Source organism: Athene noctua, chromosome 39, assembly GCF_965140245.1.
Source record: "Athene noctua chromosome 39, bAthNoc1.hap1.1, whole genome shotgun sequence".
Classification (NCBI taxonomy): Eukaryota; Metazoa; Chordata; class Aves; order Strigiformes; family Strigidae; genus Athene; species Athene noctua.
The window spans coordinates 408,101-432,432 of NC_134075.1; the positions used below are offsets into that span (position 1 = coordinate 408,101).

General features: G+C 63.0%; 2 protein-coding genes across 3 annotated transcripts in view; both read right to left on the reverse strand.

The window, feature by feature from the left end:
• Positions 1-84, reverse strand: part of LOC141973006 (methyl-CpG-binding domain protein 1-like) — a 15,737-nt gene extending 15,653 nt beyond the window's left edge. Inside the window, exon 1 of the mRNA XM_074931088.1 lies at positions 41-84. Within this exon, the coding sequence (XP_074787189.1) occupies positions 41-84 (44 nt within the window). The remainder of the gene's footprint in view (positions 1-40) is intronic.
• Positions 85-432: 348 nt separating this feature from the next.
• Positions 433-19,929, reverse strand: CXXC1 (CXXC finger protein 1). 2 transcript variants are annotated; one of them, XM_074931142.1, is made up of 15 exons: positions 19,871-19,929; positions 19,668-19,765; positions 17,047-17,147; positions 16,645-16,760; positions 15,424-15,579; positions 13,673-13,699; positions 13,167-13,202; positions 10,167-10,274; positions 8,608-8,792; positions 5,974-6,181; positions 5,741-5,851; positions 4,196-4,245; positions 3,223-3,319; positions 1,462-1,614; positions 433-514 (listed from the first exon to the last, which is right to left on the reverse strand). In XM_074931142.1, exons 1-15 carry the CDS (start codon positions 19,871-19,873, stop codon positions 443-445), a joined length of 1,521 nt encoding a protein of 506 aa, XP_074787243.1. In that variant the 5' UTR covers positions 19,874-19,929; the 3' UTR covers positions 433-442. The 2 variants fall into 2 exon arrangements, with proteins under 2 accessions (XP_074787243.1, XP_074787242.1); XM_074931141.1 differs by having other exon boundaries at positions 13,167-13,316.
• Positions 19,930-24,332: the final 4,403 nt, after the last annotated feature.

Consider the following 24,332-nt stretch of genomic DNA (forward strand, 5'->3'; position numbering starts at 1 on the left):
GGACACGGGGTAACACCGGGGGGCAGAATTGGGGACTCACGAGTAGGGACACGGGGTAACACCTGGGGGCAGAATTGGGGACATGGGGACGTCATTAGGGACACGGGGTAACACCTGGGGGCAGAATTGGGGACATGGGGACGTCATTAGGGACACGGGGTAACACCTGGGGGCAGAATTGGGGACATGGGGACGTCATTAGGGACACGGGGTAACACCTGGGGGCAGAATTGGGGACATGGGGACGTCATTAGGGACACGGGGTAACACCTGGGGGCAGAATTGGGGACATGGGGACGTCATTAGGGACACGGGGTAACACCTGGGGGCAGAATTGGGGACATGGGGACGTCATTAGGGACACGGGGTAACACCTGGGGGCAGAATTGGGGACATGGGGACGGTAACACCTGGGGGCAGAATTGGGGACATGGGGACTTCGTTAGGGACATGGGGTAACACCTGGGGGCAGAATTGGGGACATGGGGACGTCATTAGGGACACGGGGTAACACCTGGGGGCATGGGGGACACCCTGAGGACATCATTAGGGACACAGGTTAACACCTGGGGACACCCCGGGGACGTCGTTAGGGACACGGGTTAACACCTTGGGGACACAGGGACACCCTTGGGGACAGGGAGACACGTCAGGGCCCCCAGCGACACCCAAGGGACCCTCGGTGACACCCCGGGGACCTTCATGACACCCATGGGACCTTCAACAGCACCCAAGGGACCCTCGATGACACCCACGTGACCCTCAAAGCCACCCATGGGACCCTCAGTGACACCCAAGGGACCTTCACCACCACCCAAGGGACCTCGATGACACCCAAGGGAACCTCAGTGACACCCGTGGGACCTCAATGACACCCAAGGGACCCCAAAGCCACCCGCGGGACCCCGATGACACCCGCGGGACCCCGATGACACCCAAGGGACCTTGATGACACCCATGGGACCTTGATGGCACCCATGGGACCTCGATGACACCTGCGGGACCCTCAGTGACACCCAAGGGACCTCGATGACACCCATGGGACCATCAAAGCCACCCAAGGGACCCTCAGTGACACCCGCGGGACCTTCACCACCACCCAAGGAACCCCAAAGCCACCCGCGGGACCCCGATGACCCCCGCGGGACCCTCAATGACACCCAAGGGACCTCAATGACACCCAAGGGACCCTCAAAGCCACCCAAGGGACCTTGATGACACCCATGGGACCCTCAGTGACACCCAAGGGACCATCAATGACACCCAAGGGACCCTCAGTGACACCCAAGGGACCTCGATGACACCCAAGGGACCCTCAAAGCCACCTGTGGGACCCTCAAAGCCACCTGTGGGACCCTCAAAGCCACCCGTGGGACCCTCAGTGACACCCGTGGGACCCTCAGTGACCCCCGCGGGACCCGCGCAGCCCCCCGCACCCTGGGGTGCCGGCGGAGCACCCACCACGCGCACGCGCTCCAGGTCGACCTCGGCGCGGCGCAGCTTCTCCCAGCAGTAGTGGCGGTGGCACCGGCGCTTGGGCACGCGGCAGAAGTCACCCGTCAGCTCAAAGACGTCCCGCACCAGGGGACACCCGCACACCTCGTCCGCCGGCACCTACGGGCACCCGCACCCATGGGTGCGCCCGCCGGGACACCCGGGGGAGGCTCCGCGATGACCGAGCGACCCTCAAGGACACCCACGGGACCACGGTGACACCCAGGGCGCCTTCGCCGCCGCCCAACGGAGCCTTGATGACGCCCATGGGACCATGGTGACACCCAAGGGACCCTGGTGACACCCAAGGGACCTTAATGACACCCAAGGGACCTTAATGACCTTCACAAGACCCTCAACGCCACCCAAGGGACCCTGGTGACACCCAAGGGACCTTAATGACACCCAAGAACCTCAACACCACCCAAGGGACCCTGGTGACACCCAAGGGACCCTAATGACACCCAAGGGACCCTTGATGACCTTCACAAGACCCTCAATGCCACCCAAGAAACCTTGATGACACCCAAGGGACCTCAACGCCACCCAAGGGACCCTGGTGACACCCAAGGGATCCTTGATGACACCCAAGGGACCCTGGTGACACCCAAGGGATCCTTGATGACACCCAAGGGATCCTTGATGACACCCAAGGGACCTCAACACCACCCAAGGGACCCTGGTGACACCCAAGGGACCTCAACGCCACCCAAGGGACCCTGGTGACACCCAAGGGACCCTTGATGACACCCAAGGGACCCTTGATGACCTTCACAAGACCCTCAGCGCCACCCAAGGGACCCTGGTGACACCCAAGGGACCCTTGATGACACCCAAGGGACCTCGGTGACACCCAAGGGACCCTTGATGACACCCAAGGGACCTTCACGATGCTTCATCGCCTGGATCCTTTCCCCCGCTGCGTAGAGCCCCCCCCCAGCACCCACAGGTGGCCCCCCAGCACCCACAGGTGGCACCCAGCACCCACAGGTGGCCCCTAGCACCCACAGGTGCCCCTCAGCACCCACGGGTGACCCCCCAGCACCCACGGGTGGCCCCCCAGCACCCACGGGTGGCCCCCCAGCACCCACAGGTGCCCCTCAGCACCCACAGGTGCCCCCCCAGCACCCACAGGTGGCCCCCCAGCACCCACGGGTGCCCCCCCAGCACCCACAGGTGGCCCCCCAGCACCCACGGGTGCCCCCCCAGCACCCACAGGTGCCCCCCCAGCACCCACAGGTGGCCCCCCCAGCACCCACAGGTGGCCCCCCCAGCACCCACAGGTGGCCCCCCAGCACCCACAGGTGCCCCCCAGCACCCACAGGTGGCCCCCCAGCACCCACAGGTGGCCCCCCAGCACCCACAGGTGGCCCCCTAGCACCCACAGGTGGCCCCCTAGCACCCACAGGTGGCCCCCCAGCACCCACGGGTGGCCCCTAGCACCCACGGGTGGCCCCTAGCACCCACAGGTGGCCCCCCAGCACCCACGGGTGCCCCCCCAGCACCCACGGGTGGCCCCCCAGCACCCACAGGTGGCCCCTAGCACCCACAGGTGCCCCCCAGCACCCACAGGTACCCCCAGCACCCACAGGTGCCCCCCCAGCACCCACAGATGCCCCCCCAGCACCCACAGGTGGCCCCCCAGCACCCACAGGTGGCCCCCCAGCACCCACAGGTGGCCCCCCAGCACCCACGGGTGCCCCCCCAGCACCCACGGGTGCCCCTCACCTTGGGGTCGCGGGAGTGCTCGGGGCAGAGCACCTGCAGGCGCTTGCAGTAGGTTTTGCTCTGGGGGTTGTAGACGTCGCAGAAGAGGCGGGTGGCCCTGGGGAGGGGTGGGGTGGGGGGGGACACACACACACACCCCCCCACCTAGTGGTTTGGGGGGGCACCCAGGGGTCTGGGGAACCCCCTCGCCCCCACCCGGCACCCATAAAGCTCCTCTCACCCGCTCCAGTGCCCAGAAACCCTCCCCGGCACCCAGAGAACACCTCGAGCACCCGCCAAACACCTCCCACCCCCCAGAAACCCCCCAGCACCCAGAAACCCCCCCAGCACCCATAAACCCCCTCAGATACCCCCCAGCACCCATAAAGCCCCTCCCACACCCCCCAGCACCCATAACCCCCCCCAGCACCCATAGAGCCCCCCAGATAACCCCCCAGCACCCACAGAGCCCCCCAGCACCCACAGAGCCCCCCCAGCACCCACAGAGCCCAGTGCCCCCCCAGCACCCATAACACCCCCCCAGACCCCCCCAGCACCCCATAGTCCCCCTATAGCCCCCCCCAAGCCCCCCAGCCCCCCCAGAGCCCCCCCAGCACCCACAACACCCCCCCAGAGCCCCCCAGCACCCACAACACCCCCCCAGAGCCCCCCAGCACCCACAACACCCCCCCAGAGCCCCCCAGCACCCACAACACCCCCCCAGAGCCCCCCAGCACCCACAACACCCCCCCAGAGCCCCCCAGCACCCCATAGTCCCCCTATAGCCCCCCCCAAGCCCCCCAGCACCCCCCAAAGCCCCCCCAGCACCCATAACACCCCCCCCAGAGCCCCCCCAGCACCCACAACACCCCCCCAGACCCCCCCAGCATCCCATAGTCCCCCTATAGCCCCCCAGCACCCCCCAAAGCCCCCCCCCAGCACCCATAACGCCCCCCCCGAGCCCCCCAGCACCCAGCGCCCCCCCGGCGCTCACCCCTCGATGCGGGTGGGGTACATGGACCCGAAGGACGTCTGGCTCTCGTACTGCCCGCGGGGGGACAGACACACACATATAGGGGGTGCTGCGGGGCCCCGGGAGCCCCCGAGGGACCCTATAGCCCCACGGGGACCCTATAGAGCCCCACAGGGACCCTACAGCCCCACACAGGGACCCTACAGCCCCACACAGGGACCCTACAGCCCCACACAGGGACCCTACAGCCCCCAATAAGACATTATAGCACCCACAGGGACCCTATAGACCTCAGAGAGACCAAACAGAACCCCAGAGGATGCCTACAGCCCCCTGAGAGACCCTATAGAGCCCCACAAGGCACCTATAGACCCCCAGGGGGCCCTATAGTCCCCCAAGAGACCCTATAGATCCACCCAAGGCCCCCTATAGCCCCCTTCTAGACCCCAGGAGAGCCAGGAAATCCCCTATAGAGCCCCTTACAGACCCCAGGACAGCCCCCGGCTCCCCTATAGATCCCAGGACAGCGCCCGGCTCCCCTATAGATCCCCTATAGACCCCAGGACAGCCCCCGGCTCCCCTATAGAGCCCTTACAGCCCCCAGGACAGCCCCCAGCTCCCCTATAGATCCCCTATAGACCCCAGGACAGCCCCCCGCTCCCCTATAGATCCCAGGACAGCCCCCGGCTCCCCTATAGATCCCAGGACACCCCCCGGCTCCCCTATAGAGCCCTTACAGCCCCCACGACAGCCCCCGGCTCCCCTATAGACCCCAGGACACCCCCTGGCTCCCCTATAGAGCCCCTTATAGACCCCAGGACACCCCCCGGCTCCCCTATAGATCCCCTATAGACCCCAGGCCACCCCCAGGCTCCCCTATAGATCCCCTATAGACCCCAGGCCACCCCCAGGCTCCCCTATAGATCCCCTATAGACCCCAGGACACCGCCCGGCTCCCCTATAGATCCCCTATAGACCCCAGGACACCCCCTGGCTCCCCTATAGATCTCCTATAGACCCCAGGACACCCCCAGGCTCCCCTATAGATCTCCTATAGACCCCAGGACACCCCCCGGCTCCCCTATAGACCCCAGGACACCGCCCGGCTCCCCTATAGATCCCCTATAGACCCCAGGCCACCCCCAGGCTCCCCTATAGATCCCCTATAGACCCCAGGACACCCCCCGGCTCCCCTATAGAGCCCCTTACAGACCCCAGGACACCCCCCGGCTCCCCTATAGATCCCCTATAGACCCCAGGACACCCCCCGGCTCCCCTATAGAGCCCCTTATAGACCCCAGGACACCCCCCGGCTCCCCTATAGAGCCCCTTACAGCCCCCAGGACACCCCCCGGCTCCCCTATAGATCCCCTATAGACCCCAGGCCACCCCCAGGCTCCCCTATAGATCCCCACAACACGACCTTCTCCGCCCCCCCCACGCCCTCACGGCGGGCGCGTGCTGGGTGCTGTCGTTGCCACGTCCCTGGGGGGGGGGGGGGGGGGGGGCGTGTGTGCGCGTGCGTGTCCCCTGGGCGCTGTTGTCCCCTATAGGGGCTATAGGTACCTTGGCGTAGCAGCGCTCCATGTGCCGCAGGGCCACCTTGGGGTTGATGGGGTGGCCGCAGGACACGCAGAAGATCTGCAGGTCCGTGTCCTCGCTGTCCCCTTCCGTGCTCTGCGGTCGGGACAGGCGGCGTCACCCCGGCCCGCGATAAAATATAACGGGTGTCGGGGTGGGGTGGGGCGCACCCATGGGTGCTGAGCCGGTGACGGTAGCGGGGGGGGGGGGGCACCCACCTCTTCGTCCTCGCGGGGGGGGTGTCCCTTGGCGCGGGCGATGAGCCCCTCGAGCTCGTGGAAGCGCCGCTCCATGTCCTGGAGGCGCAGGCGGGCCTGGTGCTGCTCCCGCCGGATGCGCTCCAGCAGGCGCTTGCCGTGCTCCTCCGCCACGCAGGGGCTCTGCTGCCACTGCTGGATCCGCTGCGGCAGGATCTCGTAGATCCGGCTGCGGGGCGGGGCGGGGGGGTCAGGGAGCTGCGGCGGGATCCGCCGCGGGATCCGCCGAGGGAGGAGCTCGTCGATCCGGTGGCGGGATGGGGCGGGGAGGGAGAACGCGGGTAAACGGGGGTGTCCTGGGGTGTCCCCGGTGCTCCAGGAGCTCCGGATCCCCGGGATCCGCTCTGGGATCCGCTCTGGGATCGACTGCGGAAGGATCTCGTTGATGTGGAAAGGGGGCGGGGAGGGAGATGCGGGTAATGGGGGTGTCCTGGGGTGTCCCCGGCGCTCCAGGAGCTCCGGATCCCCGGGATCCAGTCTGGGATCCAGTGTGGGACCCAGTCTGGGATCCGGTGTGGGATCTGGTGTGGGACCCAGTCTGGGATCCGGTCTGGGACCCAGTCTGGGATCCGGTCTGGGATCTGGTGTGGGACCCGGTCCGGGATCCAGTCTGGGATCTGGTGTGGAATCTGGTCCGGGATCAGGTAAGGGAACCAGTCTGGGATCCGGTGTGGGACCCAGTGAGGGATCCACTCTGGGATCCAGTGTGGAACCCGGTCTGGGATCGACTGCGGAAGGATCTCGTTGATGTGGAAAGGGGGCGGGGAGGGAGACGCGGGTAACGGGGGCGTCCTGGGGTGTCCCCGGCGCTCCAGGAGCTCCGGATCCCCGGGATCCGCTCTGGGATCCGCTCTGGGATCGACTGCGGAAGGATCTCGTTGATGTGGAAAGGGGGCGGGGAGGGAGACGCGGGTAACGGGGGCGTCCTGGGGTGTCCCCGGCGCTCCAGGAGCTCCGGATCCCCGGGATCCAGTCTGGGATCCAGTGTGGGACCCAGTCTGGGATCCGGTGTGGGACCTGGTGTGGGACCCAGTCCGGGATCCAGTCTGGGATCTGGTGTGGAATCTGGTCTGGGATCGGGTAAGGGAACCAGTCTGGGATCCGGTGTGGGACCCAGTGAGGGATCCACTCTGGGATCCAGTGTGGAACCCGCTCTGGGATCGACTGCGGAAGGATCTCCTTGATGTGGAAAGGGGGCGGGGAGGGAGACGCGGGTAACGGGGGCGTCCTGGGGTGTCCCCGGTGCTCCAGGAGCTCCGGATCCCCGGGATCCATTCTGGGATCCACTCTGGGATCTGGTGTGGGACCCAGTGAGGGACCCAGTCTGGGATCTGGTGTGCAATCCTGTCTGGGATCCGGTGAGGGACCCAGTCTGGGATCTGGTGTGCAATCCTGTCTGGGATCCAGTGAGGGACCCGGTCTGGGATCCAGTCTGGGATCCGCTGCGGGAGGATCTCGTTGATGTGGAAAGGGGGCGGGGAGGGAGACGCGGGTAACGGGGGCGTCCTGGCGTGTCCCCGGCGCTCCAGGAGCTCCGGATCCCCGGGATCCGCTCTGGGATCCGGTGTGGGACCCAGTCTGGGATCTGGTGTGGGATCTGGTGTGGGACCCAGTCTGGGACCCAGACTGGGATCCGGTCTGGGATCTGGTGTGGGACCCGGTCTGGGATCCAGTCTGGGATCTGGTGTGGGACCCGGTCTGGGATCCAGTCTGGGATCTGGTGACGGACCCAGTCTGGGATCTGGTGTGGAATCCGGTCCGGGATCCGGTGAGGGAACCAGTCTGGGACCCGGTCTGGGATCCGGTGCGGGAGGATCTCGTCGATCCGGTGGCGGGATGGGGCGGGGAGGGGCGGGTGGGGAGGGAGACGCGGGTAACGGGGGCGTCCTGGGGTGTCCCCGGTGCCCCAGGAGCTCCGGATCCGCTCTGGTCTGTACTGGTTTATACTGGTCTATACTGATCCATACTGGTTTGAACCGGTCTGTACTCACTCTTGGCGGCCATTTTGACCCCACAGGCCATACTGGGATAACCCAGCGCTCACACTGGTCTAGCACACTCCACACTGCTTCATATTGCTCTATATCGGTCCCAACTGGTCCATACTGGTTCATACTGGTCCATACTCACTTGGTGGCCAGTTTGACTCCACAGGCCACACTGCAGTACTGGGATAACCCAGCGCTCACACTGGTCTAGCACACTCCACACTACTTCGTATTGCTCTATATCAGCCTATACTGGTCTATACTGGTTTATACTGGTCCATTCCCACTTGGCGGCCAGTTTGACTCCACAGGTCTCGCTGCAGTACTGGGATAACCCAGTGCTCACACTGGTCTAGCACACTCTACACTACTCCATATCACTCTATACTGGTTTATACTGGCCTATACTGGTTTATACTAGTCTATACTGGTCTATACTGGTTTATACTAGTCCATCCTCACTTGGCAGCCAGTTTAACCCCACAGGCCTTGCTGCAGTACTGGGATAACCCAGCGCTCACACTGGTCTAGCACACTCCACGCTACTCCATCTTGCTCTATATCGGTCCATACTGGTCTATACTGGTTTGAACTGGTCCGTACTCACTTGGCGGCCAGTTTGACGCCGCAGGCCTCGCTGCAGTACTTGGAGGGGGGCCGGGCGGGGCGGGTGCAGCCGGGGCCCAGGCACTGGCCCAGCCCGGCGGGGTCGCGGGCGTCGGGGCGCTCCGGGTGCCGGCTCCGCTCCCGGTGCCGCGGCTTCTGCCGGTGCCGCTTGTAGCGCTCCTCCTTCTGCCACCAGTAAGGACCAGTCAGCACCAGTAAGGCTCCAGGGACCCTCTCAGGAACTCTCAAGGCTTCCCAGTAGCTCCCACTGCCCACCAGTAGCTCCCAAAAGCCATCCCAATAAACCTCAGGGCCTCCCAGTAACACCCCGAATCCCACCAGGAGCTCCCAGTAATACCCAGGGCCTCCCAGTAGCTCCCAGTGGCCACCAGAATCCCACAAGCAGCTCCCAGTTGCCCTCCCACTAACCCTCAGGGCCTCCCAGTAGCTCCCAGTAACCTCCAGAATCCCAGCAGGAGCTCCCAGTTGCTCTTCCAGTGACTCTCCATAACCCTCAGGGCCTCCCAGTAACACCCAATAACTCCCAGGGCCTCCCAGTAGCTCCCAGTTACCCCCAGAACCCCACCAGGAGCTCCCAGTAGATCTTCCAGTGACTCTCCGTAACCCCCAGGGCCTCCCAGTAGCTCCCAGTGGCCACCAGAACCCCACCAGGAGCTCCCAGTAGCCCTCCCAGTCACTCCCAGTGCCCACCAGTCCTCCCCCAGGAGCAACCAGTAGCCCTCCCAGTGACTCACGCTAACCCCCAAGGCATCCCAGTGCCCACCAGAACCCCACCAGGAGCTTCCAGTGGCTCCCAGTAACCCCCCAGTCCCCACCAGAACCTCCCAGTAACCCTCCCAGTACCCACTGAAACCCCTCCAGGAGCCCCCAGTAACTCCCACAGGCTCCCAGTGCCCACCAGAACCCCCCAGTACTCACCAGAACCGCCCCAGGATCTCCCAGTAGCCCTCCCAGTGATTCCCAGTAACCCCCAGTGCCTCCCAGTGCCCACCAGAGCCCCACCAGTCGCTCCCAGCACCCCTCCCCGTAACTCCCAGTAACCCCCAGTGCCTCCCAGTGCCCACCAGAACCCCCCCCAGGAGCTCCCAGTAGCCCTCCCAGTGACTCCCAGTAACCCCCAGTACCTCCCGGTGCCCACCAGAACCCCCCCCAGGAGCTCCCAGTAACCCCCAGTGCCTCCCAGTGCCCACCAGAACCCCACCAGTAACTCCCAGTAATCCTCCCAGTGACTCCCAGTAACCCCCAGGACCTCCCAGTATCCCTCCCAGTAACCAGCAGAACGCCCCCAGGAGCTCCCAGTAGCCCTCCCAGTAATCCCCAGGGCCTCCCAGTAGCTCCCAGGGGCCACCAGAACCTCACCAGGAGCTCCCAGTGCCCACCAGTACTCCCCCAGGAGCTCCCAGTAGCCCTCCCAGTAACCCCCACAGCCTCCCAGTGCCCACCAGAGCCCCACCAGTAGCTCCCAGTGCCTCCCAGTGCCCACCAGTAACTCCCAGTAGCCCTCCCAGTAACTCCCAGTGCGGACCCAGCCGTCCCCACCTTTTTGTCCGACTTCTTCTCCCGCCTCTTGACGTGTTTGACCTTGACGGCGCGTTTGCGCAGGACGGGGTCGAGGAAAGGGGCGTCCTCGGGGTCGCTGAGCCACGGCTGGGGCAGGAACACGCCAAAAACACGCCTCAGCACCGCCAAAACACGCCTCGACACGCAAAAACACGCCCCGAAGTGGAAAAATCATCACCCAACACAGGAAAACACGCCCCGACACAGACTAAATTCCACCTTGGTGCGTGAAAAAACATGTCCTGACATACTTAAAACACCTCAATGCATAAAAACCCGCCTGGACACGCAAAAACACGCTTAGGATATGGTTCCGGGTGCCTAAACATGCTTAAGTCATGGCTTAGTGTGGCTATGCATGCTTAAAACATGCTTTGACACACCTTAACTGACTTAAGACATGCCTCAGTGTGCCAAAACATGCTTAAAACACGCCTCAGCACGCTTAAAGCATGCTTCAACATGCCTAGAACACGCTTTGGTGGGCCTCAACATACTTAAAACATGGTTCCACATGCTTGGGCACACCTAAACTTGCTTAACACGCGCCTCATTGTGCCCAAACATGCTTCAAATACACTTCTGTGTCCTTTAACACGTTCAAAACACGGCTTGGGGTGCTCAGACATGTTTAAAACACACTCTGACATGCATAAACATGCTTTAAACACCCCTCTTTGTTCTTTAGCACACTTAAAACATGGCTTGGGGTGCTCAAACATGTTCAAAACATGCTTTGACATGTGTAAACATGCTTAAAACATGCTACAACATGTCTAAACATGCTTCAAACGCACCCCGTGTTTTTAACACACTTAAAACACGGCTTGGGGTGCTCAAACATGTTTAAAACATGCTTTGGCATGTGTAAACAGGCTTTAAACATGCTGTAGTGTGATTAAACGTGCTTAAAACATGCTACGTGTCTGAACATGCTTTGGTACTTTCACATGCTTAAATCATACCACACGGTGCCTCAACAGGGTTAAAGCCTGTCCTGACGTGCTAAACACATGCTTCAACATGGTAAAAACATGCTTTGATGTGATCTCATGCTTAAAAATGGGCATTAACACGCTAAAAACATGTGTCAAACTGTCCTGACGTGATAAAAATGCCTCAACATGGCAAAACACACGGTAGGAAGCATGTTGTGACATGGGGACCCTGTGACACATGTGACACCGCCACAGGGGAACACGCAAGGACACGCATGATCACAGGAGAGCACGTGGGGGGGTCATGTGGGGCACACGGGACATTGGGGGTGGGGGCGGGCAGGGACATGCCCTAACACAGGAAAACACGCCCTGACACGTGTGAAGAAGCCGTGACAGGGGCAACCTGGGGGGTTTTGGGCAATTCTGGGGGGATTTGGGGTCCCCAAAGCATGTTGTGGCATGTTTTAAGCATGTTTAGGCACGCTACAGGTGTCAAAAGCATGTTTACGTGTGTCTAAGCATGTTTTAAGCATGTTTGAGCACCCCAAGCACTGTTTTAAGCGTGTTAAAGAACATGGGGGGGGGTGTGAGGTATTTTGGGAGGAGTTGGGGCCCCTGAAGCAGAATTTGGGGCACTTGGGGGAAATTTTGGGGGTATTTGGGGCTAATTTGGGGCAATTTTCGAGCAATTTCTGTGCAATTTTGGAGAAATTTGGGGCATTTGGAGGCAATTTTGGAGGAATTTGGGACACTCGAGGGCAATTTTTGAGAAATTTGGGGCAATTTTTGAGAAATTGTGTGATTTTGGAGATATTTGGGGCAGTTGGGGGCAATTTTGGAAAAATATTCGGGGCAATTTTGTGGGAATTTGGGACACTGAGGGGCAATTTTGGAGAAATTTGGGGCAATTTTGGAAAAATTTCCGTCCAATTTTGGAAAAATTTCCGTCCAATTTTGGAAAAATTTCCGTCCAATTTTGGAAAAATTTCCGTCCAATTTTGGAAAAATTTCCGTCCAATTTTGGAAAAATTTCCGTCCAATTTTGGAAAAATTTCCGTCCAATTTTGGAAAAATTTCCGTCCAATTTTGGAAAAATTTCCGTCCAATTTTGGAAAAATTTCCGTCCAATTTTGGAAAAATTTGGGGCACTCGGGGGCAGTTTTGGGGGCAATTTCTGTGCCATTTTAGGGGCAATTTTGGAAAAATTTGGAGCACTCGGGGGCAATTTTGTGGGAATTGGGGGCAAGTTTGGAGAAATCTCCGTCCGATTTTGAAGAAATTTAGAGCCTTCGGGGGCAACTTTAGAAAAATCTGGGGCGCTCGGGGGCAATTCTGGAGAAACTTCGGGGCACTCGGGGGCAATTTCGGAAAAATCTGGGGCACTCGGGGGCAATTTTGGAAAAATTTCCGTCCAATTTTGGAAAAATTTGGGGCACTCGAGGGCAGTTTTGGGGGCAATTTCTGTGCAATTTTGGGGGCAATTTTGGAAAAATTTGGGGCACTCAGGGGCAATTCTGGAGAAACTTCGGGGCAATTTTGGAAAAATTTCTGTCCAATTTTGGAAAAATTCGGGGCACTCGGGGGCAGTTTTGGGGGCAATTTCTGTGCAATTTTGGGGGCAATTTTGGAAAAATTTGGGGCACTCGGGGGCAATTTTGGAAAAATTTGGGGCACTCGGGGGCAATTTTGGAAAAATTTCCATCCAATTTTAGAGAAATTTGGGGCACTCGGGGGCAATTTTGTGGAAATTGGGGGCAAGTTTGGAGAAATCTCCGTCCGATTTTGGAGAAATTTAGAGCCTTCGGGGGCAACTTTAGAAAAATTTGGGGTGCTCGGGGGCAATTTTGGGGCAATTTTGGGGCACTTCGGCCCCACCTAGAGGCCTTTCAGTCGCCGTGCGAGGGGATTTGCTGCTCCCCGGCAGAGAACTTCAGAGGTTTGGCGCGGTGAGGGGCCCGGGGGGGTTTGGGGTGCCGGGGGGGTTTGGGGGTGCCGGGGGGGGTTCGGGGGTGCCGGGGGGGGTTCGGGGGTGACTCACCAGGCCGTGCTCATCGAAGGCGCCGGCGCAGAGCTCCTGGTAGAGCCGGGGGTCGAGCGGCAGCTCCTCGTCCGAGAGGCTCTCGGGGGGCCCCGCCGCCCCCAGCTGCTCCTTCAGCAGCTCCAGCTCCCCCTCGCGCCCCCGCGCCAGCTGGGGGGGGGTCAGCACCCACCCAGACGGCCGGTACCCCCCCCCCCCGGCACCCACGAGAACCCCCCCGGTTCACCTAAAGCACCCAGGACCCACAAGACACCCCCCCCCCCCCCCCCAACACGCTGCCCCCCGCCACGTGGCTGGGAGAGACCCCAACACCCCCCCACACACACACACCCCCCCCAAAATGGCACCCAAGTGTTGGGGACCCCCCCCCAACCCCCACCCTGAGGTGGCCCGGGGTCCCCCACCCCCACCCAGAAGGGACCCAAGGGTCTGGGGGTGCCCCCACCCCCTCCCAGGGACCCCCCCAACTCTCCCCCCCCCACCCGAAGGGGATCTGGGTGACTCACCGAGGTGGGGAAGTACTTGTAGGATTCCTGAGAGGAGAAGGAACACGTCAAGCACACGTCAAGCACACGTCAAGCACACGTCAAGCACACGTCAAGCACACGTCAAGCACACGTCAAGCACACGTCAAGCACACGGGATGGAGCACGCACTAAGCACATGCTAAACACACACCAACAGCTCGCTGCCGCACTAAGAACACGCCAAACACATGTTAAGGGTTGCGCTAACGTGCTAAAGCAACATGAAGCGTAAAAACACGCTAAGAACATGCCCAGAACATGCTAACAACACGCCGCCACGCTAAGCACACAAGCAACGTGGTAAAGACACGTTAAGCACGTGTTAAGCACATATCTGTACCATGCCAACGTGCTAAAAACACGTTACAGTTAAACTAACATGCTAGCAACATGCTGAGACTGGGTTCACACACCAATACCATGCTAAAGGCATGCCAAGCACATGCTAAGGAGACTCAGGCCACGCCAAGCACACACTAGTCATGCCAGCAACATGCTAAACACATGCTAACTTCATGGTAAGGCCATACCAAGCACATACTAAGTACATGCCAAAATCATATGTAGAAGGCACACCAAGCACACGCTACCACCTCGTACACGACCCCCTAAGGCCATACTAAGCACACGCCAAACACATGCTGAGGCCACTCCAAGCACATGCTAGTGACACAAAGCACACACTAAGCTCATGGTAACACCATGCCAAGGCCACACCAAGCACATGCTAAGACCACACCAAGATCATGGCAAGGCCATACCGAGCACATGTTACCAACGCACTAAAGCCATGCCAAGCACACACTAAGACCACACCAAGTACACGCTACCAACATGCTAAAGCCAAGCCAAGCACGTGTTAAGACCAAACTCAGACTAAGGAAACTCTAAGATCATGCCAAGCCCCCACCATGCACATGCTACCAACATACTAAGACCACACCAATCACACGCTAACGCCACACCAATCACACGCTAAGGATGCTTCAAGCCCACACTACGACCACGCCAAGCACATTCCAAGAACACTCCAAGCCCCGACTAAAGCAACTTCAAGCCCACGCTAAGGTCATGCCAATCACACACTAAGAACATTCTACGCCCAGAACAAAGCCATGCCAATTACACGCTAACGCCATGCCAATCACATGCTAATGTCATGCCAATCACACACTAAGAACACTCCAAGCCCAGACTAAACCCACTTCAAGTCGACGCTAAGGTCATGCCAATCACACGCTGAGAACGCTCCATGTCCAAAATAAAACCATGCCCATCACACGCTAACCCCATGCCAATCACATGCTAAGAACACACCGAGCCCAGACTAAAGCCACTTCAAACCCACGCTAAGGCCACGCCAATCCCACGCTAAGGCCACGCCAATCCCACGCTAAGGCCACGCCAATCCCACGCTAAGGCCACGCCAATCCCACGCTAAGGCCACGCCAATCCCACGCTAAGGCCATGCCAATCACACGCTAAGAACACTCCACGCCCAGACTAAGACCACTTCAGGCCCACGCTAAGGCCATGCCAATCACACGCTAAGGCCATGCCAATCACACGCTAAGGCCGCTTCCAGCCCACACCAAGCACGCCCCAAGCCCACGCTAAGGCCAGGCCAATCGCCCGCTAAGAACACGCCAAGGCCAGACGAAAGGCACTTCAGGCCCCCGCTAAGGTCACGCCAAGGCCCCGCTAAGGTCCCGCCCCGCGCCGTGACTCACGCGGGCGCGCAGCTGGCACTGCCGCAGGCGGCACTTCTGGCGGATCTTGTTGGGGCCCCCAAATTTCTTCATGTCCCGGCAGAAATCGCACTGGCCGCAGTCCTCGGGGCGCCGACACGCCTCGCACTCCCCGCACATGCGGGCCGAGCGCTTGATCTGCGGGGGCAACCAAAAGGCTTAGGGGGGCAACCGAGAAGATTTAGGGGCAACTGAGAGGGGCGGAGGGGCAACCGAGAGCCTTGGGGGGGCAACTGAGAGCCTTGGGGGGGCAACCAGGGCACTTCTAGGGGCACCCAAGACCCCTGGGGGGGCAACTGAGACCCCTGGGGGGGCAACCGAGACCCTCTGAGAGGCAACCAAGACCCCTGGGGGGGGCAACCAAGACCCCTGGGGGGGGCAACCAAGACCCTTTTAAGAGCACCCAAGGCCCCTGGAAGGGCAACCAAAACCCTTTGAAGGGCATCCAGAATACTTGGGGGGGCAACCAAGAGTTTTTCAGGGGCAACTGAGAACTTTCAGGGGCAACCAGGACCCTTCTAGGGGCACCCAAGGCCCCTGAGGGGGCAACCGGGACCCTCTGAGGGGCAACCAAGACCCCGGGGGGGGCAACCAAGACCCCGGGGGGGGGCAACCAAGACCCTTTCAAGAGCACCCAAGGCCCCTGGAAGGGCAACCAAAACCCTTTGAGGGGCATCCAAAATACTTGGGGGGGCAACCAAGAGTTTTTCAGGGGCAACCGAGAACTTTCAGGGGCAACCAGGACCCTTCTAGGGGCACCCAAGGCCCCTGGGGGGGCAACCGGGACCCTCTGAGAGAGCAACCGGGACCCTTCCGGGGGGGCAACCGGGACCCCTGGGGGGGCAACCGGGACCCCTGGGGGGGCAACTGGGACCCCTGGGGGGGCAACCGGGACCCTCTGAGAGGCAACCAAAACCCCTGGGGGGGGCAACCAAGACCCCTGGGGGGGGCAACCAAGACCCTTTTAAGAGCACCCAAGGCCCCTGGAAGGGCAACCAAAACCCTTTGAGGGGCATCCAAAACGCTTGGGGGGGCAACCAAGAGCTTTCAGGGGCAACCAGGACCCTTCTAGGGGCACCCAAGGCCCCTGGGGGGCCAACCGGGACCCTCTGAGAGGCAACCAAGATCCTTTGAGGGGGCAACTGGGACCCTCTGAGAGGGCAACCGAGACCCTTGGAGGGGCAACCGGGACCCCTGGCCCACCTTGGCGGCCCGTCCCTGCTCCAGCGCCAGCTCCTGGGCCTTGACGCTCTCGTGTTCCCGCTCCTTTTCCCGCCACTTCTTGTGCCGGTACCGGATCTCCAAGGTGGGATCTTTCTCTGGTGGGGGGGGGACACACAGACACACACACAAAAACGGGGGGTCAGGCAGCTGGGAGAGACCCCCCCCCCACTTTAATCACCCCTTTAGTTTTGGGGGTTCCCCTCCCCGAAGCCACCCGAGGGGCCATTTCTCTCCCCTTAAACCCACCCCAGACCCCCCCAAACTGAATCCCAGGTAAACAAACCCCCCTCAAAAAACGGGTGGGACTCCCCCGAATAAAAGGGGGGCCCCCCGAATAAAAGGGGGGCCCCCCGCCAGCAAAAAAAATGGGGGCCCCCTCACCCCGACACTGCAGGCAGTACCACTCCCGAATGGCCTTGGCCATCTTCTCCGTGATGTTGATGCAGTCGCCGTGGAACCACTCGTTGCAGTTGTCGCAGCCGCTTTGGGGGGGCGGGGGGGGGAAAAGGGGGGGAAAAAAGGGGGTGAGCTGGGGGCTGGGATACCCCAAAAACTACCCCAAGGGGGCTGGGACACCCCTAAGACCCCCCATGGGCCAAGGGATGCTCCCAAACTGCCCCCCAGCCACACAGAGACACCCCCAAACCCCCCCCAACAGCCAGAGACACCCCCAAACCCCCCCCCAACAGACAAGGATGCCCCCAAACCCCCCCCCAACACACAGGGACGCCCCCAAACCCCCCCCAACACACAGGGACGCCCCCAAACCCCCCCTCAACACACAGGGACGCCCCCAAACCCCCCCCCAACACACAGGGACGCCCCCAAACCCCCCCCAACACACAGGGACGCCCCCAAACCCCCCCCAACACACAGGGACGCCCCCAAACCCCCCCTCAACACACAGGGACGCCCCCAAACCCCCCCCCAACACACAGGGACGCCCCCAAACTGCCCCCCCAACACACAGGGACGCCCCCAAACTGCCCCCCCAACACACAGGGACGCCCCCAAACTGCCCCCCCAACACACAGGGACGCCCCCAAACTGCCCCCCCAACACACAGGGACGCCCCCAAACTGCCCCCCCAACACACAGGGACGCCCCCAAACTGCCCCCCCAACACACAGGGACGCCCCCAAACTGCCCCCCCAACACACAGGGACGCCCCCAAACTGCCCCCCCAACACACAGGGACGCCCCCAAACTGCCCCCCCAACACACAGGGACGCCCCCAAACTGCCCCCCCAACACACAGGGACGCCCCCAAACTGTCCCCCCAACACACAGGGACGCCCCCAAACTGTCCCCCCAACACACAGGGACGCCCCCAAACTGTCCCCCCAACACACAGGGACGCCCCCAAACTGTCCCCCCAACACACAGGGACGCCCCCAAACTGTCCCCCCAACACACAGGGACGCCCCCAAACTGCCCCCCCAACACACAGGGACGCCCCCAAACTGCCCCCCCAACACACAGGGACGCCCCCAAACCCCCCCCCAACACACAGAGACGCCCCCAAACCCCCCCAACACACAGGGACGCCCCCAAACCCCCCCTCAACACACAGGGACGCCCCCAAACCCCCCCTCAACACACAGGGACGCCCCCAAACCCCCCCCCAACACACAGGGACGCCCCCAAACCCCCCCCCAACACACAGGGACGCCCCCAAACCCCCCCCCAACACACAGGGACGCCCCCAAACCCCCCCCCAACACACAGGGACGCCCCCAAACCCCCCCCCAACACACAGGGACGCCCCCAAACCCCCCCCCAACACACAGGGACGCCCCCAAACCCCCCCCCAACACACAGGGACGCCCCCAAACCCCCCCCCAACACACAGGGACGCCCCCAAACCCCCCCCCAACACACAGGGACGCCCCCAAACCCCCCCCCAACACACAGGGACGCCCCCAAACCCCCCCCCAACACACAGGGACGCCCCCAAACCCCCCCCCAACACACAGGGACGCCCCCAAACCCCCCCCCAACACACAGGGACGCCCCCAAACCCCCCCCCAACACACAGGGACGCCCCCAAACCCCCCCCCAACACACAGGGACGCCCCCAAACTGCCCCCCCAACACACAGGGACGCCCCCAAACTGCCCCCCCAACACACAGGGACGCCCCCAAACTGCCCCCCCAACACACAGGGACGCCCCCAAACTGCCCCCCCAACACACAGGGACGCCCCCAAACTGCCCCCCCAACACACAGGGACGCCCCCAAACTGCCCCCCCAACACACAGGGACGCCCCCAAACTGCCCCCCCAACACACAGGGACACCCCCAAACCCCCCCCCAACACACAGGGACACCCCCAAGCCCCCCCCCCAACACACAGGGACACCCCCAAGCCCCTCCCCCAGACACCCAGGGACGCCCTCAAATCCACTCAGACACCCCCAAGCCCCCCCCAGACACCCAGGGACGCCCCCAAACACACCCAGAAACCCCCAAACCCCCCCCCAAGTACCCAGGAACGCCCCCAAGACCCCCCCAGACACCCAAGGACGCCCTCAAACCCACCCAGACACCCCCAAACCCCCCCTAAGCACCCAGGGATGCCCCCAAGCTCCCCCCAGACACCCCCAGGCCCCCCCCCGACACCCAGGGACGCCCCCAAACACACCCAAACCCCCCCCAAGCACCCAGGGACGCTCCCAAGACCCCCCCAGACACCTCCAAACCCCACCCAAACACCCAGGGACGCCCTCAAACCCAGCCAGACACCCCCAGGCCCCCCCCCCCGACACCCAGGGACGCCCCCAAACACACCCAAACCCCCCCCCAAGTACCCAGGGACGCTCCCAAGACCCCCCCAGACACCTCCAAACCCCCCCTAAGCACCCAGGGACGCCCCCAGACACCTCCAAACCCCCCCTAAGCACCCAGGGACGCCCCCAAGCCCCCCCCCAGACACCCCCAAACCCCACCCAAACACCCAGGAACGCCCCTAAGCCGCGCCGCGCCCCCCCCGCAGCACTCACATCATGAAGCAGTTAATGTCGGGTTTGCGGCACACACAATACACCGGCGCGTTCTCCTCCCCGCCCGGGCCCGCCTCCGCGTCCGAAAATTCGCTGTCCTGAAGGGGCGGGGGGACACGTCAGGGCCTCAAGGGGGGGGGAAACCCCCCCAGCGTCCGAAAAAAAAAAACCCAAAAGGCCCCGGGGCCCGCGCCCCCCCTCACCATCGTCCCTTTGTCGCGGCCGCTGGCCCCAACCGGAAGCTCCGCGCCCGGCCCCGCCGCAACCGGAAGTGGAATCTCGCGATTCTACTTCCGCTTCCGGGTGAAAGGGTGTGGTTGTGTGTGTGGGGGGGTGTGTAATATGGCGGCGGCCGGACGTACCCGCCTTTAAAATGGCGGCGCCCGCTGAGGAGGTGGGGAGAAAATGGCGGCGCCCGCTGGGGGCGGCCATGTTGAAAAAAAAAAAAAAGGGGGGGGAAATGTCACCCGGGGAGATTGAGACACGTGAGAGGCGGCGGCTGTTGGGGGCGTTTATTGGGGGACACTGGGGGGACACTGGGGACATGGGGGGGGGAAATGGGGACATTGGGGGGACATTGGGGGGGATATGGGGGGACTTGGGGACGTCGGGGGGACATTGGGGGCATGTGGGGGGGGGAAATTGGGGACATCGGGGGGATATTGGGGACGTGGGGGGGATATGGGGGGACTTGGGGACATTGGGGGGGAATCCCGGGGGGGCATTTGGGACATTGGGGGGCATTTGGGACATTGGGGGGGATGTGGGAGGGGAAATTGGGGACATCGGGGGGACATTGGGGGGATATTGGGGACGTGGGGGGGATATGGGGGGACTTGGGGACATTGTGGGGGATATTGGGGACATGGGGACATTGAGGGGGATCCCGGGGGGATGTTTGGGGACATTGGGGGGTATTTGGGACATTGGGGGGCATTTGGGACATTGGGGGGGATGTGGGGGGGGAAATTGGGGACATCAGGGGGGACATTGGGGGGATATTGGGGACATGAGGGATCCCGGGGGGACATTTGGGGACATTGGGGGGGGCATTTGGGACATTGGAGGGACGTGGGGGGGGAAATTGGGGACATCAAAGGGGACATGGGGGGCACAGGGGGCAAGTGGGGGACATTGAGGGGACTTGGGGGCATCAGGGGGGACGTTGGGGGGACTTGGGGACATTGTGGGGACATCAGGGGGGCGATGAGGGGCACAGGGGGAACATTGGGGGGGATGTGGGGGGAAATAGGGGACATTGGGGGGGACATGAGGGACACGGGGACATTGGGGGGGGATCCCGGGGGGACGTTTGGGGACATTGGGGGGACATTTGGGGACATTGGGGGGGATGTGAGGGGGAAATTGGGGACATCAGGGGGGATACTGGGGGGATATGGGGGGACTTGGGGACATCACGGGGGAGATGGGGGGGACAAGGGGGTGACAGGAGGGACGTGGGGACATTGGGGGGGACCTTGGGGACACGGGGGACAATTGGGGACACGGGGGGGGACACAGGACGTGTGTGTCCCCCCGCCCCGGGCGCTGTCACTCGGCCGGAGCCTCCTGGAGCCGCTGCAGCTCCTGCGCCAGCCTGGGGAGAGGGGCGTGGCCAGAGCGAGAGTGGGCGTGGCCACGATGCCCATTGGGCAGCAAAGTCCAAAAAAAGGGGTGGGGGGGGCGTGGTCACACGGCTGGGACACACCCACCTGTCCCTGCGGCCTTGGCAGAGCTGCCGCCGCCCAAGCTCCGCCCCCAAGCGCCGCCGCGCCCCCGCCTCCTCCTGCTCCACCAATCGCCTGCGGGGAAATAGGGAAAGGGGCGGGGACGGTGAGGCGATGGGTGGAGCCAGGCCTCAAAGGGGGCGTGGCCTCAACGAAAAAGGGGCGTGGCCAGGCGCTCACATGGTCACGTGGGCTTCGGGTCCCAGCTCCTTCTCTACCGCCAGCAGGTGGCGCTCTGCGGGGGGGGGGGGGGGGAAGGGACAATTTTGGGGGGTTTTGGGGGATTTTGTGGGGTTCTGGGGGGTCCCGGAGGTTTTGGGGGACACACGGGGGGGTTTTGGGGGGGCTCACCCTGGCTCAGCAGCTTTTCCCGCGTCTCTTCCAGTCGCACCAGTTCAGCTTCCAACTGGGCCGGGGCCTGCTTTGGGGGGGGGGGGATTTGGGGGGGGATTTGGGGGGTTTTTTGGGGTCCCCAGGGGGGTTTTGGGGGGTCTCAGAGGTTTGGGGGGACGCACAGAAGGGTTTTGGGGGTGAGTTTGGGGGCTCACGTGCGCGTCCCGCAGGCGTTTGTGCTCCTCCATGATGGCGTCGAGCTGCTGCCAGAAATCCCGCCTGCAGGAGGGGTCGTGTGCTACGTGTGTCACGTGACCTGGGGGGTTTGTCACGTGACCTGGGGGGGTTGTCACGTGACCTGAGGCACCCCCGTGGGTCATGTGACCCCCACCTGTGGTCACGGAGCAGCCGCCGGAGGTGCCCCCGGTGCTCCCCCGCCCCCTCCAGGAGGCGCTGGCGGCTCAGGAAAAGGTCGCGGCGCCTGCGGGGTCAAAGGTCAACTGAAGGGGGGGTCAAGGGTCAAGCGTGGGGTCGTGGGGGTAAAGGGCAGTAGGGGTGGGGAGGGGGGACTGGGGGGTCAGGGGTCTCTAAGGGGGGTCAGAGGTCACTGAGCGGGGTCAGGGGGTCACTGAGGGGGGTCAAGGGTCACTGTGGGGGTCAGGGGGTCACTGAGGGGGTCAAAGGTCACCGTGGGGGGGGTCACTAATGGGCTCAGAGGTTGCCAGGGGGTCACTGAGGGGGTCAAAGGTCACCGTGGGGGGGGTCACGGTTCACTAATGGGCTCAGAGGTTGCCAGGGGGGTCAGGGGGTCACTGAGGGGGTCAGAGGTTACTGAGGGGGTTAGGGGTCACCGAGGGTGGTCGGGGGGTCACTGAGCAGCTCAGAGGTCACATGGAGCTCAGGGGTCACCAGAGGGGTCAGAGGTCACCAGGGGGGTTCAGAGGTCACCAAGGGTGCCAGGACCAGGGGTCACCAGGTGCGTTAGAGAGGTCAGAGGTCATGGGGGGGGCAGAGTCCTGGGTTCCCCCCCCCTCACCTTTGACCTTCGGCCTCCACCTCCTCCCTGCGCAGCCGCGCCACCCGCAGCGCCTCTGCCAGGGGGGGACACAGGAGGGGTGTCCCCGCCTCTGTGTCCCCCCCCCCCAAAAAAAAGGGGGTTCCCCCTGCCCCAGGGCATGCTGGGAGCGCGGCCTCACCCTGCTGCTGCTGCCAGCGCCCCTCCAGCACCTCCTGACGCTCCTCCACTGCGGGGGGGGGGGGGGCAAAATGGGGCGTTGGGGGGGTGTGGGGGGGTCCCTGTTCCCCCCTCTGGGTGCTGAGGGGTAAGGGGGGGTCCCCAACCCGCCCCCCCCCCCGGCCGCAGCCTCTCACGCGTCTCCAGGTGCCGCCGCAGCCCCTCGGCCTGTCCCTGCGCCTCGGCCAGGTCCTGCGCCAGCGCCTGGCGGGCTGCGGGGGACAGGGGACATGGGGGGGCCGTGGGGACATTGGGGGGACATTAGGGACATGGGGCACACGGAGGGGACATGGGGGACGCAGGTTGGGACACGGGACACGCAGAGGTGACAGAGAGGGGACACACACAGGGGACACACAGAGGGGACACGGGGAACACACACAGGGGACACACAGGGGGGACACACACGGGACACAGTGGTCACACAGGGGGGACACACAGCGGGGACACAGGACACACAAAGGGGACACACAGAGGGGACATGGGTGACAGAAGGGACACTGGGGACATAAGGGGACACACAGGGGGGACACAGGACACACACGGGACAGAGGGGACACATGGGGGGACACAGAAGGGACATGGGGGGGACACAGGGGTGACACACGCAGGACACACATGAGACAGAAGGGACACACAGGACACACATGGCAGGACACGGGGGACACAGGTGGCACAGAAGGGACACACAGAGGGGACACACAGAGGGGACAAGGGTGACAGAAGGGACACAGGGGACACTGGGGACATAAGGGGACACACAGGGGGGACACAGGACACACACGGGACAGAGGGGACACATGGGGGGACACAGAGGGGACACGGGGGCCACAGAAGGGACACGGGGGACATGGGGGGGACACAGGGGTGACACACGCAGGACACACATGAGACAGAAGGGACACACAGGACACACACGGCAGGACACGGGGGACACAGGCGACACAGAAGGGACACAAAGGTGACACAAAGGACATGGGGGGGACACAGGGGTGACACACACAGGACAGAGGGGACGCGCAGGGGGGACACGGGGGGCACTGAGGACACAGCAGGGACACAGGGGACACACACAGGGGACACACACAGGGGACACAGAGGACAGGGGACACGCAGGGGGCCGTCCCCCCTCACCTCGGTGCAGGCTGTGGATCCGGCCCAGCAGCGCCTCCAGCCGGGGCCCCCCCGGGGGGGGACAGGGGACACCTTGGGGACACCGGGGGGACGCCGGTGACTCTGGGGGGGACACACGAGCCCCCCCCGGGCCCTGGAGGGGACGCAGCGGCCACAGCCCCTCACTGCGGGGGGCAGCGTCCATCGGCGCGGCCTGCGGGGACACCCCGGTTCCCCCATTTTCTCTCCCTCTTCCCC

Bases quoted from the DNA above. Each gene is read 5' to 3' on its own strand.
- CXXC1 (XM_074931141.1), bottom strand. The intron at 10,275-13,166 runs GTGAGTCACCCC...TTCCTGCCCCAG, and splicing joins CCTTCGATGAGCACGGCCTG to CCGTGGCTCAGCGACCCCGA. The intron at 4,246-5,740 runs GTACCTATAGCC...CCCCGCGGGCAG, and splicing joins TGGAGCGCTGCTACGCCAAG to TACGAGAGCCAGACGTCCTT.